Consider the following 16882-nt stretch of genomic DNA (forward strand, 5'->3'; position numbering starts at 1 on the left):
GAAACACATGTGAGAGTTTAAGTCGTATTTATCAGATTGCACACTTAATTGTTTTAAAATTTTTACGTTTTAAAATATTATTTAGTAATTTATATATCAGTAATGAAATGCATGATAATAATGGAATATGAATGATGATAGAAATTATAAAATAACTATTTTTTAAAGATTAAAATTATTTCAATTTGCCTACTAATTTCAGTCTGTTTCATAACAAAATTTGAAATCATTTACTTTAGCTTCTCGTATACTATATTGTCAAATATTTCAATAATTTTGTATCATATAAAAAAACTAAAGTGTAAAAAATAAATTCTATTGTTTATACATACCTGTATTTATTAACTTTCATCGTCTTTCAAGGTGGAAGCGTATTTCACACGTTTCACATCGTGAAAATCGATCGATCTGTCTCGCTCACTCTTCTCGATAATGCATATTTATTTATTCAAATATTCAGTGTGGGGTTTATTTCACCGTAGCCACGTTCAATTTTCATGTTGCGCAACTTCGATCACATGAACCGATTTTTAGCATTTCTATCATTCAATTTTTTTCTCACCACCTTGTTCTCACCGATTGGTTGAGGATTGATTTAACGAAGCAAGGGAATAAATTTACATTATATCCCAAAACAATACAGAATTTTAAAATAAAATGTGTTAAATGACTGTTTGACTGCTTTTGTAATATTCAAAATAATCGCGACATCTAGTCACATTTTTTAGCAAACCCTGTACGCGTTCAAATATTCGAAAGTAGGTATAAGCCAGGGAGTTTATCACAGTGTGGACTGTATTAGCTTTTGAATGCGTGGTTATTAAGGGATTGTCCCTTCTGGATATGATACAGAATATCGATCGTTATGTTGTGTCCGCTGGTTAGACCATGACCTGTAATTTTTGTAAAGCAAAAAATAACTATTTTTGACGACTGACCTTTAGTATCTGGTCGTAGACTGTGCAAAAAATTCCCAAGAAGAGCCATAATCTCTCCTTTGCCCCGCTATTAATTACTCAAAGAGGGAGTGAAGGGTAACAATTTGCTTCTTTTGTCGAATGGTTCATGACGTTGTCGGCCCTTCAAGTTTTTTTGGTCTAGACCCCTCTTCGGGCCCGATCGGCAATATCATAAACCCTTACTTATTCCATGTTCCTGAACAAACCCATCATTACATATAATTGTAGATAAAATTGCAGTTATTTCTACTTGAGGATTCCGAATGTAATCCGTGTTTAATAGGATTATCATTATTCAGGGGGTTTAAGTGAAACTGTCATATTGTGATAATTGATAATTCTATATTCTGATAATGTTCTGCGATTCTTTACGTAGGCAGCTGGATAATTAAAAAATGAGGAGAAATGTGTTCCAGATGCAATTTACTTTAATTGTCTTTTTATATTAATTGTCTTTGCATACTTAACCTTTGTACACCAATCATATTTTGTTACTATCTACTCCCGATACCCCGAACTCTGGAGAATGCGACATTATTACGAGAGAAAACTCGAAACAGGAAAAAATTCCATGTTAAATGTCAAATCGGAAACAATATCAGACGAGGTTTGAGGAAGCATCTGAGTCCAAACAAGACACCATAGGACATGAAAAATCGGAACTCAAATCTACATCTACACAGTAACTTTCAATTTTGACATCGCTAGGATTCTTCCCAGAAAAAATATTTTTTCTATTTTCCGAACAGATAGGACCTTCGTAATCAAGAAGTGAATCTCTTATATCTCCACTCTCCAGAAATGTACTTCCCCCGTCTAAAGTAACAAACCTGTGGAAACGTGTAAATTCTACTTCCAAAGTCATACTTTCAACAGTAATAAAATTAATAAATGAATATTAAACGAACGACTGACGAAAACGCGTATCATTCAATACCAAGAACACGGTCGCAAAAAAAAGAAGGAAGCGATTTTACCTCGTAAACGAAACTATGAAGAGTTAGCTGCATTGATCACAGTAGGGCCAAGCTGATAAAGGTATGGGAACGTATAAACCATAGTTTGAACCAATTGGAAAATTAACTAAGAGGTATTAAATGAACGATTGACGAAAACGATTATCGTCGAATAAAAAATAAACGGTCGCCAGAAATATGAGAACGATTCTAACTCGCAAACTAAGGTAGGGAAAGTTTGACAACCGTATTAGTTGAGATTGAATGTCTGTCAATCAAAAAACCTGATTATAGTTCAAAAGAACCTGATTTCGATTGAATAAAATTATTTCACTAGTATATTATTTCTTTGGAAGGATAAGCAGAGTCGTCACTAAGAGATGAATCTGTCTGATCTGCTGTTCCACAAAAATTGAAGCGGACAATTCAATGAGACCAAGATTAGTTGTTGGATATTAAACGATTGAAAAACAAAGACATTTATCATATTATCATCGAACACCAACAAACAATGCCCAGAAATATGAGCGTGATTCTAATTCGGAAACTAGACTAGAGAAAGTGTCACGTACATGAAAAGCCTGACGGATGTGTAGATATGTGAACCTGCACTATCCGAAGAAGACCGCTTCAAAATTGAAGAATTTATAACCGATTTATACATGGAATTAGACACCTATACCGTTCCTCGTTAAACATCATGGTACCTGCACCTCAGGAACGATAAAGAATCGTGGAAACAGGATGTCATTTTCTAAGAAAGCGCCGCTAAGAAAGTGCATAAGCCTTCAGAGACCTAAGTAAGACAGTTCACCGAATACTGAAAATCGATATATATGTGGGAGATGAAAGGACATCGAAGCCTTCCCTTTGGAACTTCGGGAAAATCCCTTAACACAGTAATCTAGATTCTACCATAAGCGTAATTAAACAATTGTCATCATTCAATCTGATTGTATTTGTTCGAGATTCGTGGTAATGAGCTTGGGCTAGAGGCGACGACCAGTCGCCGAACGTCGCCGCGGTCACGGGATGAATGTTTTTACCTAACATAGGGATGGAGTAATTCCATAGCTCTCCTTAAGAGAAATAGTTGTAGCGGCACGCGACAGTAAACATTCCAACGGTTTGTGTCCCGTGGCTCGCCACACACAGACCCTATTCTTCGGGCAAAATGATTACCAGATGTCGATGCATCTTCACAGTACATGTTCGGCTAGCCTGAGGAGCCGCTACAAATCTTAGGATTTAGTTAACTAAAGTCCTTCAAACAGACAAACAGTCTTTGTCCCAACTATGGGAAGATAGGGGAAATCTATTTTTCTCACGAACGACGCTTTCCGCTAGCAACTTTCCCTCAAGGGCGGCTAGCATCCTTCTCTAACCACCAACATGGAAATTGACCAATTAACAGCAACGTCAATTTCCCTCACTTTCCGAACGAAGGCATCTCTCGACGAATCCGATGATCTCGTGTCCTTAGACACACCCCATCATAGTTTTCCTCTGCAGCAGCATCGCGACGGAAAGTCATTCTCTCGTGAAATCGTACTAGCGAGTTACTTAGCGTCTTTACGCTCGGTGGATATTCCACGTTTTAACAAAGAGTTAGTTTAGTTATACTTCCACCGTAGCCAAGCAAGTCGAATACGACTTGGGCTTTGGAAGAAAACGTATTCTGTTATCCCCTTGACTGCGGATTCGTTATTGAACCTAGGATCATTGTCATTAGCTTCTCGAGTATCTAATTACCACGGTTACTTGTCAAATTCTGTAATAATCGTATTTGCACTAGTCAATGTCTTCTCTATTGCATAACAACAATGTGTAATCCAAATGAAGATTCGTTTCACGCCCCTAACCCTAATCATAATGTGAACCCGACATATATATCTACGACCAATGGATGTCCGAATAGACAGGAGAATTGCAGTATACAATGTGAAATTATAATGCAAAATAATTTGGAATTTCATTGATATGATTAATCCGTAACACATGAGATAAAAAGTGAAGCATTTATAAGTATCCATTAAAAACTATAGATATTCTTGCCGTACAAGAATTGAAAACAATTCATCGAAAACAAGATTAATTATGGGGTATTAAACGGTTGACTAATGAAGACACTTATCATTGAACACTAAGGATCAGACTTTATAAATATAGATGCCCTTCTAACTCGTAAACTAAGCTAGAGAAAGTTTGTTGCGACAATATTTGCTGAATAAAATTATTTCACTTGAATCATGCTTCCCATCCGTATAAACGAATAGCACCATGAAATGAATCTGTTTGACTTACCTGTGCATAAGCATTGAAACGGACAATGCAGTGACATGAAGACTAATTATTGGGTATTAATGATTGAATGACAAAAAGTTTATCATGGAACACCAACGAACAATCTCCGAAAATATAAGAGTGATTCTAATTCGTAAATTAGGTTACAGAAAGTGAAGACACGAAGTGACATGAAAAGAGCCTGAATGACATGAAATGTCCCTCAATGACATGTGGATATAAATCCACGCTCCAGAGAAAACGTTCCACTTCAACATCGAGGAGGTTATAACAGATTGATACAAGAAGATTGATACAGATTGATGTCAAGAAGACATCTATACCGTTCTTGTTGGACAGCATGGGCTGCAGCGTAGAGAAGAATACCTCAGGAGCGATAAAAGATAGTGACAATAAGGAATCATTCTTCAGAAAACCGCAGAAGAGTACATAAGCTTTCAAAGACCTAGGCAAGACAATGCATCGAATACTGAACATACATCGAATACACAACGATGCTTTATATGTACATTTTCGGCAGATGAACATCTACACATGCGAGAGGATAACAATATGTATAATATGTAATTGTCATATTATACAAATATATTTGGGTTTGTCGTTAATATCATGAATAAATTAATTTAAATATTATCATAATGGATCGTATTAGACGCTCCGCTGCATACATGTGCCGGAGTTGCTGGTAGGCAGTGGTAAATAAACACGAGGAGTACAAAGGGTTAAATTTCGTAGTTATTTGATTTTGTAAAATTAAGAAAAAAATCCAATTTCACTTTTCCCCATTCTTTAATATAAGATAAACTCAGCAAGGTTCTATGGCTGAGTTGCTTGATTTTGTAAAATTAAGAAAAAGAATCCAGCCTCGCCTTTCCTCCCCATTTTTTAATATAAAATGAACTCAGGAAGGTTCTATTACGTACAAAGCAGACTTTAATTTTCAAAAGGAGGCTACTTTTCAAGAAGTTATAACTGCTTAAAGTTCGACAATATTTCCATAAAAATTTAGCATTTCTTTGATTTTTCTACTTATATCGTATATAAGTAGCATATATACGATAAGAAATGCTAAATGGAATAATTATAATTATTTAAATAGGATTAATTAGATAAATAAGGGATTTAAATAGATCTGCTTAATTGGAGATTCGTGAAACGGTTGAAAACTTCCAGTATTTAATCAAAATTCCGGATGTCGATAAAAACCATCTTCTTGATGTTACTGTGATATATATAGGCCACCATATTTTACATTAATATCGTCGTAACAATATTGGATTTTTTCGGCAATATTAGTTTTAAAAACAATATTCGACGAGATTGACTTCCTTCTTAGTAACAGTCGATGTTAATCAAACATCGATTTGTTTACAGTTCACGTTTTCTAATGATTATCGATGTTAATTAGATGTCAGATCGTCTGTACTAATTAGAAATTCGAAACTTTTTATTCGAAAACCTTGGCTGTGTATACGTTCATATCAGTCTTGATACGTAGCAACGCTAGAAATACAAAATTTATATTTGTTTTCAAATTCCATTTAAAAAGATTTACCAAATATTGAATATTAGATATTAAATTTGTATTAAAACCTTTCTAGAAAATTAATATTTTATGATTCGTGCCTTTCATATCATATTTTGACATAAAAGAACTTGCTTGAATCAAAGATGCCGAATGTTGACCTCTTCAAAACTATACAACTTATGTAATAATTTTTCACACAATACACAATTTAAAACGTATAAGATGTTCACAAATTAAATAAATGATTCTCATAATTACATATGACTGTTTCATTTACAATGAGCATGTAAATTTAAATTACTCCAACTATTATTGAAAGTAAAAAATATGAGTATGAGGAGTATATATGATTGCAAAATTAATATTCATTTGTATATTAAAAGCGGTCTTAAGTAGTAAGATATCAATGACTTTCCTATCTTTTACTAAAAGTAAAATTAATCAGAATAATTAGTACCAATATTCGTTCCTCGTATAAGAACCGTTTCAATTCCCAGTATACTTAAAAATTACGATCGATAGTTAGAACTTCATACTTTATTGAAGTCTGTTGAATTAAAAGGCTTCTCATAAAAATGATAGAATTTTAGAAAATATCGTCATAAAATGAAGAAGTGGAATATGAACTGAAGAAAATTTATTCTTATTTCTACTTCACTAGACAACACTTTCGAATTTCAATCGAAACAAACATATAAATTTACAACGCATTAAAGCGTTATATATGCAATGTAAGCAGAATCCAGAAATGACTCATTGATATCTTATTACTTAAGATTACTTCAGGTCATACTATCATAGGTCATTAAACTCGCCTTGATATCATATACAACATCGTATCATAAAAAACGCACACGTATTATTTAAAAATTATTTTTCTCATATAACATAAAAAATAAAAAAATAGAAATTTAACTACCAAATAAAGATAAAGAAAGAAAAAGTGGAAGGGATATTATTTCAAAAAACATTATAATAACGATTCAGGCATACCTGGATTAATATATCATAGAATTATTTGATATTTTATTGTAAACTATTATAAGTACACAACAATGCTTAAATGCAATTTTAAATATACTGCATATTAAGTATATTTTCATATACAGTATGTGGTATATATATACATACATACATACATGCATACATACATGCATACATACATGCATACATACATGCATACATACATGCATACATATATATATATTACACACCATGCAGTATGTATTTGAATAATAAGAGTATACATATAATATCTGATATCAACAAACGAATTTCCATTCTATAAATATGTTGCAATTCCATTAAAGCAAAGTAAATACGTTTTGAAGTACGAGAACTAAATTCACTTAATCTCCCAACAGTGTGATGAAGTTTGGCATCTTCATTGCATAACTTTTCTACGAAGGATGAACAATAATTTTTAATTACAGGATAATGTTAATAATGCTAATATTCTTACTAATAATACTATACTATATCGTATATTTTATAATACTATAGTATATCATAAGTACTATTTTACCAGTTTCATTATTGTGAAAATCATCAGAAGGAATAGGTAAGTATTTATCCAATATTAATTCAACGAAATCAGTGGTACTGTCAACAGTTTTTAAAATACTAATTCCTGTTTCAGTTGACATAACTCTATCTGCCTGCTGCCAACTATACATTCTTAAATAATGAACTTTGTAATAAGTGTGTAACTTTATAACTTTAACTCTATGTTTGGTTCCCTTCTTTAAATCTGTGAATGTTTTAACAGCTGGTCTAAGACGTTCTGATACAAGAGACTTAGTCCGGTTTATTATCTAAAATAATTAATACAATATGAAAAAGTAGATTTTATGAAGAAAAGACTATGAATACAACTACATATTAAAATATATATAACCTGCTTTGGTTCTTCTTTTATTATGGGTAATTTTACTTCTACATAATCAATTCCTTGACATAATGTCTTATCAAGTGTACAAATAGGCTTTTCTATTAATTTAGCAACTGGCAATGACTTTTCAACCATGGTATTAACTATGTTCTCCATAGTGTTAAATGCCCAATGTACAAATACATTTGTATCTTTTACACGACCATATACTGCTGTAGATTTATCCCATAAATAATTTACACTTGGTATTTTACGGGCGCGATTAACAGCTTGTATTTTACATATGTGTTTTGATGATTCAGCTTCCATATTAATAAACAATAATGGAATTTTTATCAATAAAGTAAATATCTTTTACAAAGTCAAAATCTATAACATAAGTTAGCATATAATTTTGTTAAAGGGAAACAAAACTTAGCGTGGCATAGTTATTTGCTTAGTTTAGCATATCCATAATCTACAATTACATAGTTATCATATACAACATATACAAAGCAAACTGAAAGTTGGAATATTCCAAGTCTTGAATATAAATTGATAAAATTCATATCGATTTATGCTTTTACATTGCAGTGGTATTAATATTATTCTTTCAATTTTATACTGCTTATAAATATACTTTTATCAATAACAACAAGAGATATAGAATAATTTAAGTAAACAAGAACCATATTCACAGAAAAATACTTATTAATCATTTTATGAAACATATGGCATAACATGAGGTCATTTATAGAAAAATCTGTCATAACTGTAATATAAAAATTATTCCAATTATTCTAACTTTTCTTAACAAATTGGTTGTTTGACACTTACTCAATGTAATCAACTTCAATAAAACTTTGTTTACATTTATCACGTTTCTTTCAATAACTAAACATACACCTTGATCCAATCTATTTCACCGAGAAATTTATTTGTTCAATAATCAAGTACGACAGTTATAACTTCTCTTTCTCTTATGAAATATCATAACACTGTAGTGCTTTTTACAATACGACGCTACTATTCGCTGCTAAATAATCGTATGAGGACACCACTGTCGCATCTTTACAGTCATGCGTGGTACATCTTGTTTTAACCGACTTTTATACTCAAGCATTGATAACATTCAAATATTTTATAGTTCATATGAAGTTAAGAGGATGAAAGGGTAAGTCACTACTTTTCTAGTTTGAAATGTAATTAAAAATAAAAGAAACGTTTGCTAATCAATTCTTATTTTCAAAAGTATGGTAGATAATGCACCTTTAAATCACTAAATTAAAAAAAATTAGAAAAAAATTAGTTTCGTAGCATAAAAATTAAACAAATAAACGTTGTATAGTTTCAAAGAGTACATTATAAACGAATTAGTTTCAAGAATTTCCTAACAACAGTGGTTGCAAATTATCGTAAACTACGATAATATTTATAAATGGAAATTAATCCTATAAATATTAAATGATACTATACAATATTGTAAAATGTATTTTATATGATTTATCTTATGACACGAAAAATTTTTGCTAATATGTACAGAGAAATGCTTTCTTCGAAATGATTAGAAATTTGGAGGACATTTTTGTATATCTGTAGCACAATACGATATTGATACCGTGTAGCATTTGAGTCAAATAAGACGGTCGTTATAAGAAATGGTAAACATATAAAAACCATTTGGCAAGGTAAGACAAAGATTTTGCTATTTCAAAGGAAGTATTTGTATCAACGAATATTAGTTATGCTATAAGAAAGCTATATAATTCAATTTATAATTTATAACTATATAGTTCTCTTTTTTCATAACGATTTTGCAAAAAAGATATTCTCATAACTATCATACATATATATATAACAATCTACAACCGCAATATCGAATCGTTTCAATTAGTGTGAAATCGATACGAAAATCGATTCTAGAACAGTTTTGAAATCGATATCTATATCTAATCTTGATTCTAATCAAAGAATAAGAATTTTAGATTTAGAACCGTTATAAATATAATATACCTGGATAGAAGTGAGACTGCAGATATTTTTTATGCAAATTCATGTTTTTATAAATATAAAGACTGGAACGTGGGTAGAAAATTGTTTGGATATGAAAATAATTTTATCGACAAATAAAAAAAAAATGAAAGCAATTCCGAAATATATACATAATTGGAAGGATATTTATATTCAAACATTAGAAATTCATAATTTAATTAATTCACTTACTTCAAATAGATTTGAACTCCGGATTCTTTACCTATAGATAAAGCACCGACTACTGCTGAATCTGAAAATGAGCCATCACCGAATCTGCAATGAACAGAAAATTACTATAGAAAATATCATTAATGTAATGAAAGAAAACATTTAAGAAACAACTAGCAGATAAAATTGGTACATCGAATTGGTAAGTATTAAATATTAAATATTGAATATGCGGAAAATGTATATGCCTTTAAAGTCATTCAAATTACAATTAATTAATATTTGTGTATCTGTATAGAACGTTATATAAAATAGATTGAAAATCATATGTATATAAAATATATCATAAAATCATATAAATAATTACTTTTAAAGTGATTTGGGATAGAATAAGATTATATAAAATATAATTAAATATAAATATCATTAATGTGCTTGCAAAATATAATACAACTACACTCTTTATACTTACAGTGGTGTGCAGAAAGTTCCACACTGGTAGAAACAAAAACGGCATTTTAAAGAATCTTAATATTATATATTATTAATTATATGAATATAATAATACTATATAATTATTATCCAATATTAGTTAAATTCTCTTAGATATTGTTTATGAAATATGTAGTAAAAAAATTGATTGAAATTTTTGCACACCACTGTATATTCATTAAAAAGATATATGTAGTATATTTCGTTAGTTATTCTGTGTATAAAGTTATACAGCTTAGAAAATGTTTAAACTATTTTAATAAAATATACCTTTATGTATACTCTTATCAATGATGTTTCAACTATCAGGGATGAGTCCTTAATATTTCTTTATCTCTATACCGTTACCGTATGATATTCAAAATAAAACTAGCTCCTTCAAAGCAATTGTAGCCTAGTATCCTACCAGATGTCCTAACATTGAAGATACCGTCCAAAACAAATTATATTGTTAGTATGATTCATATTATATTTACTATTGAATTCGCAAATAAAATTGGAATTAAACAGTTAAACTATGAGACATATTATATTTGCCACCGAATCGATAAATAAAATAAAAAAAATAAGCGGTTAAAATTTAACGCTTTGTATTTAAAGTGTATAGAAAATTATGTACTAATAATTTTAATTTGTTTCTGTACTCGATAATATTTATTAAACAAAATTTTTTTAAGAATTATTTTTAGTACAAAACTAGTACATGAAATAAAATAAAGAAATTTATTCAAATAAAACATATCTTGTGACGAAATCTTAAACTAAAACAAAATCGATTTGGATTAAATATATTAAATAAAGTATATCAACGTCTTTTTCATATTATATTTATACAGATATAAGATTATAAAATCTATACATAAAAAATATATATGTGTCTCCTATTCACGTAGTATCTTCACAGATATAAATAGAGAGTATATTATGTATAACAACTCTATAAAAGTAACAGCAAATACGGAATTCAGTATTAAAATTATCGATTTATAGTTGTATAATTAGGGGTACAATTATATAATGAACTTAAATATCGCATTTTTCAAATTTCTTGTTACAAAAATATAATAAATTTATAGTGTCTTTCTTCCTATTTACATGTTTAGTTGTATACAAAATTTAACATGTATCTTAAAGTGCTGGAATTTTACAATTATGTGTGGAACTAGTATCTTAATGCTTAAGTATCACATTTATTTGCAATTACTTGACGGAATGATATCGTTTCCATTTTTTCATACTGAGAATGAACAAGATAAGAAAGCAACGAATAAGATCTGAATCTCATATTACTTAGCGACAAATAAATGTAATAATTTCAGGCATCTAATAATGTAAACATAAATAGAAATGTTAATTTTGATATCTTACATTAAATCTTTATAAAATCACATCGACAAATTCGAAAACTCTCCAAATGAAAATTTACTATTTTTTTTCTTACAACATTGATAAATTACATGTGCAGTTACTTTTGCAATTTAATATCATTACCGAATTAAATTAGATGTACTTTCTTACGCATACAATTTTCTACAACATTCTTGGAGAATGTCAGTGATTCATTGAATTCATAGAACAGATAATATAAATTTACATTACATTTACATCGATGAATGAACTTATCACATACTTGAAACTGATACTTTCATTTATTACACATAACTTACATAAAGTCCACGGATTTATCCTTATTCTGCAAGATGAACAAGCATTCCGAGCAGGAACAATACAAAAATTTTACTAACAAATATGGACTTGATGTGAATCTAATTACTTATCTAGCGATTACGTTATTGTACAATTGTTAGTAACAATCGTGCCTATTTCTTTTCTTTATTTTCTTCATTTGCGTGGTTACTTTCATCGTGTTTATCGGTTAAGCTTAAAAAATGCGTTAGATGAAGAATAGATATTACGCTCGACATATATGACGCTACATCTTCTTTCTTCACTGTTTTTAATTGTGCTACAACCGAATGATATACTCGATTGGCAGTTTTCGAGGATAATTGACCAATAGTTTGTACTGTATGCAGAACTTTGTTCTCATCAGCAGATATAGGAGCTATGAAATAAAAATATAGTAATTTAGAGGTTTATCCAATATTTTAATGTATATATATAGAGAGATGATATTTTGTTAGATATTTATAAATAATACATACCAGGTGTGTTTTCTTCTCCTTCAACTGGAGGGAAATAACGATCTAATAATCCGTTAATGAGAAAGCTCGTATTATCAACACCTTGCACTGCCATAGTACCATATGAATTATTCAATAACTCATTAGCTTTGTTTATACTAATTTCTTTGAATGTATATGCGTGTTGCGCCGCAGACTCTTTTGCAGCGTGCAATTTGTCGATTGTTGGTTGCAAGGAACTACTCATTACAGCTTTCGCAGCATCGTAAATCTGTATAGAATAAATGAGATTCGTTAATCATATGAATATGTACATTTAGATATTGTAGCCTGTAACACAGATATTTTATTGTATAAACGAGAAATAATATATTTTTGTTGCCTTATAATCTATTAAATATGACTCTAATAGCTCCTAATTATTTCTTTAATAAAAATCTAATCGATTTTTAATTAATATAGTATTAGTACACTGTTTAGCATCTTTTCACATTTTAAAACAAAACGCATTTGATAAAAGATTCTACTATACAAATTCCCATTATCCAAGATTAGGGTCCTATCTCTTTGTTGAACAATTTCAAAATGCACTTTATGTCGCTCGATCCATTGTACTTTCATTTCTTACAATTTTATCGCATGAAATATCTTTTCTGTATATCTTTCTTATTTCATTTTTATTAGAAGAGGTTTATAGTTTGTTGTGACTTCTTATTACTCAATCTCTATCTCGATATATTTACTTGCTGAGGTGGCTGTTTCACGATTGGTACTTTCTGCTCGACCACGTTCAGACCTTCGCACAATTTTTGGTCAACAGCAGTAATGTGTCCTTCGAATTTCTTTGCCAAGGGTACAGTAAGAGGAGCAGCCGTTGCAGTTGCATAATTAAATCCAGCTTCAGCTTGCGTCAGTGCCCAATTTATTAAATGATGCGAATCTTTCAAGTAAGAATATGTAGATCCAGTTTTCTCTATTGCCGAATGAACAACAGGAATGCTTTTTACGCGATTAATTACTTCCAGCTGAGGTGTACCATCAATTGCTTTATTGTCTGCCATTTTTTCTGAAAAATAGAAAGAAGTATTGATGATTATTTAATAAATGATGTATTTATTATACAGATACAATAAGAAAAATTATGCAAATACAACAACAAATAAACTACACTAAATTCCTTAATGCTTTGGTCTGATGTAACTTGTTGTTCAATTTCAACGTTACAATCGTGTAGAAATTTTTAATAAATTTATAAGATATTGTTATGACTTCAATGGATTATATTTTTATTTCTACTGTTACTAATCGCATAACCATTCGAGTCAATAAAAATAATCTTCGTTAATCATATTAATTGCGATTAAGCTATAAATAACTATTCACATTTAAAATAACATCCAATCAGTAGTAAATAAAAAAGTAACATTTGCCTTAAAAGCAAGATGATCGAATACGTTTTTATTTTATAATTTTATTACGTGCTACTTTTTACATGCTTTTACGTATGTGTAACAGGAGAATAAATATTACCTCTACTTTGCAAACAATGATAATAGTGAAATAATATGAAGATAAAAATTATTTAATGAAAGTCAAGGATAACATGTGAAATTAAAAAATTAATAGTGTTGCATAATTTCAAATAAAAATTTGCATGTAATCGGTGAATTAAGCAGAAGATTAAAAATACATAAGTATATTACATAAAATAAAGCTTTTTTACGATACCCAACTTTTCATAAGATTACGCGTATAATTCATGATTCTTTCGCTGTAAAATAAATGATACATTAAAATTGAGTACACAGTTCAATGTCCATTATGTAGAAAGATAACAATAAATCATGACTTTTAATTTCAAACGTGAATAAACGCACAATATGATAGTTCTTGTACTATATACTTTATCATTAGCAGTATTCAAATTCCAAGATTAAATAGTAATTAGGTGTATATATTGCAATACTTGTAGATTTTATACAGTTTTCAATAATATGTGTCATCAAATCTTTCAATTATATTTTTCATGTTTTAAAAAGTGACAAATTTAATGTACATCTACTTCAAATCTATAATAAAAGGGAGGACGGAACAATTTATGAGATAGTACGTAACTCTAGAATAGAACAAACAATAATTATGGATGTAAGTACAGGAAGTACTTACGTAGTAGAGTCTTTTATAGCGTGTACGTTATCGATTTTTATTGTAAAATATTCAACCTTTTATGACTTTACGATAGGTTATGAAATTTCACTGGTCGATAACAATATGAAACGACAAAAATAATATCAATATTACAATATTAACATAATAAGTAGCCAGTCAAATTAATTAAATGATGACAATAGAATATAAAAACGCGTTAAATAATATAGATTTAATAATAACGCTATTAAAATATTATCAGATTAACGAATATATGATATATCACAAAAGATTACAAGTGTTTCTGGTATCTTCTTTAAGGCTTCAACTAAGAAACTAAATGTCAATTTATATTTATTAGTCATCACTGTAGTTATATTTTTAAAACTGATAAATGTGTTTGATATGTATGCAACGAAATGAAGATTTTCATAACTGAAAAAATATATTTTTTGAAGAACATTAATTAAGAAAATAGAAAAAAAGGAGGGAGGAATAGATTCTTTATATAAAACGTAAAAAATTTACTTAAAACAATCGCAATTGTATTGCGAGTAAGTATTAAAGTACATATACAGTTCCAATTCATTCTACTTAACTTTTCTTTAGATTGATATTTAATATAACCACAAATGATAGTATTACACAATATATACATCGTAAATATCTAATGCGTAGATGCATCAAGTATTAAGGAGTCAATCATTAAACATTATAAATAATATAACTTACTGATATTGCTGTGTAATACTTGATGCAACAGTTAGCAAAATATTAGTAAGAGAAGCGGGCCGCACTATAGTCGACGATACACACGACAGATCCAGCAATACTGGCGATAGGTAGGCAAAAAGCTTGTGGTAGAAAATGGTCACACAAGTGGGGGTAGACATTCTTCAGGATCGTAGAAACTTGTATGTGCTTACTCTTCTTCTGTCCCCAATATTCTGGGCAAATACTACGAAACACAAATTATTATAGGAGTTTACATTGATACTTTCTACCCTTAATGATAAAATATTTGTCTAACAAATATCACTAAATTTATTCTAATAATTATAATATGGAATGTTTGATACCTATTTCCTTACCATAATAAAATCATCTTTATTACACTATTATGTCGTATATCCAATCATTCAATGTACTTTATAATTTATAAAATTTTTAGGTTTAGATATTATAGATTATAAGTTGCTAAAAAAGTAAAATTTGGTAATTACATAATTACTATTTAATTATTATTAATTTACTATGAATTACAATTCACATACTACATTTCATTTTAAACAAAATTGCTGATTTTAATATATAGATTATAAAATTTTTTACGTGTGTAATAGTGATATAAAGGTACTACAGTAATTTCAAGTAATAAAAAATTATAGGAAAATTTGTTGGTTACTGAATATATTATTTAATCGTGTTAATAACCTTCTGTATTCAAATGGAGTAGATAGAAGGGAACTTCGATGCGTGTCTACTGCCATGAACATGGTAGTGATTCTGCGCAGCTGTACTACGATGTGTAAACATACATGAGTAAAGATAGTACATATATACAAGACATCATCCATGACGTGGAGGTCACATCGTATTCTTTTATACCGTAGAATACGTTGAATCCATTGATTCGTAATCATTTTGGCGAAACATGATTCGATCAATTTTTTATTCTAAGTAATTAAACGTATTGTTTTGTTTTCGAGATATTTGATACCTTAAGGAAATTTGGGGTTACTCAAATTTATTTTTAATTCACTCCGATTTTCGTTTTTATTTTGTAAAATTGTTATTGTTACAGCTGCTGAATACTTAGCACTAGTAGTTTTATAATAATTAATCTAAATTACTTAAGTTTCCAAATTATATAATTATCTACGATTACTTTTTGATTAGAAGATGAAGGTAAAGGCCCAGAAATATTAAGAGATCAGTTAAAACAAAATATTATTATTACTAGAAAGAAAACTGAAGTAAAATAATACTACTGTTTAAGTCATATATACAAATTATTAAAAAAATTTTTAATAACAAAACCTTTAAAAACTAACAAATCTATCTTTCTTTTAGAAAGTATAAATAAAAAAATAATTTCATAACAAGTAATTTTATACTTCTTTGTCAATATACAATTTTTATAAAAGCAATTATTGAAAATTATATTCAGGATGTTTTATTACATTTATTTAAAAAAACAATATAGTTCCTTTAATATATATATATATAAAGTATAAATATAATATATATATATATATATAATATATATATAATACATA

At 29.1% G+C, this 16882-nt stretch overlaps 3 protein-coding genes across 9 annotated transcripts in view; 1 reads left to right on the forward strand and 2 right to left on the reverse strand.

The window, feature by feature from the left end:
- Positions 1 to 6924: 6924 nt before the first annotated feature.
- LOC117212068 (lipid storage droplets surface-binding protein 2-like) lies at positions 6925 to 8674 on the reverse strand. 3 transcript variants are annotated; one of them, XM_033456534.1, is made up of 4 exons: positions 8455 to 8674; positions 7645 to 7940; positions 7273 to 7561; positions 6925 to 7147 (listed from the first exon to the last, which is right to left on the reverse strand). In XM_033456534.1, exons 2-4 carry the CDS (start codon positions 7792 to 7794, stop codon positions 6954 to 6956), a joined length of 633 nt encoding a protein of 210 aa, XP_033312425.1. In that variant the 5' UTR covers positions 7795 to 7940; positions 8455 to 8674; the 3' UTR covers positions 6925 to 6953. The 3 variants fall into 3 exon arrangements, with proteins under 3 accessions (XP_033312425.1, XP_033312423.1, XP_033312424.1); XM_033456532.1 differs by having other exon boundaries at positions 7645 to 8007; XM_033456533.1 differs by having other exon boundaries at positions 6951 to 7147; positions 7265 to 7561; positions 7645 to 8007.
- A 1204-nt stretch (positions 8675 to 9878) lies between these two features.
- Positions 9879 to 16882, forward strand: part of LOC117212095 (cilia- and flagella-associated protein 45-like) — a 36260-nt gene continuing 29256 nt past the window's right edge. The window contains exon 1 of the mRNA XM_033456593.1: positions 9879 to 10021. The gene's annotated coding sequence lies outside the window, so the exon portion shown is untranslated. The remainder of the gene's footprint in view (positions 10022 to 16882) is intronic.
- LOC117212099 (lipid storage droplets surface-binding protein 2-like) lies at positions 11275 to 15511 on the reverse strand. 5 transcript variants are annotated; one of them, XR_004488398.1, is made up of 6 exons: positions 15336 to 15511; positions 14189 to 14226; positions 13199 to 13521; positions 12477 to 12726; positions 12053 to 12376; positions 11275 to 11972 (listed from the first exon to the last, which is right to left on the reverse strand). XR_004488398.1 is itself a non-coding variant. In XM_033456602.1 (5 exons), the coding sequence occupies exons 1-5, from the start codon at positions 15494 to 15496 to the stop codon at positions 12132 to 12134; spliced, it is 1017 nt and encodes a 338-aa protein (XP_033312493.1). In that variant the 5' UTR covers positions 15497 to 15511; the 3' UTR covers positions 11288 to 12131. The 5 variants fall into 5 exon arrangements, 4 of the variants coding, with proteins under 4 accessions (XP_033312493.1, XP_033312494.1, XP_033312495.1 ...); XM_033456602.1 differs by having other exon boundaries at positions 11288 to 12376; XM_033456603.1 differs by lacking the exon at positions 15336 to 15511 and adding an exon at positions 14359 to 14381 and having other exon boundaries at positions 11288 to 12376.

This window comes from Bombus bifarius, unplaced genomic scaffold (assembly GCF_011952205.1).
Source record: "Bombus bifarius isolate JDL3187 unplaced genomic scaffold, Bbif_JDL3187 scf7180000008274, whole genome shotgun sequence".
In the NCBI taxonomy this organism is placed as follows: domain Eukaryota; kingdom Metazoa; phylum Arthropoda; class Insecta; order Hymenoptera; family Apidae; genus Bombus; species Bombus bifarius.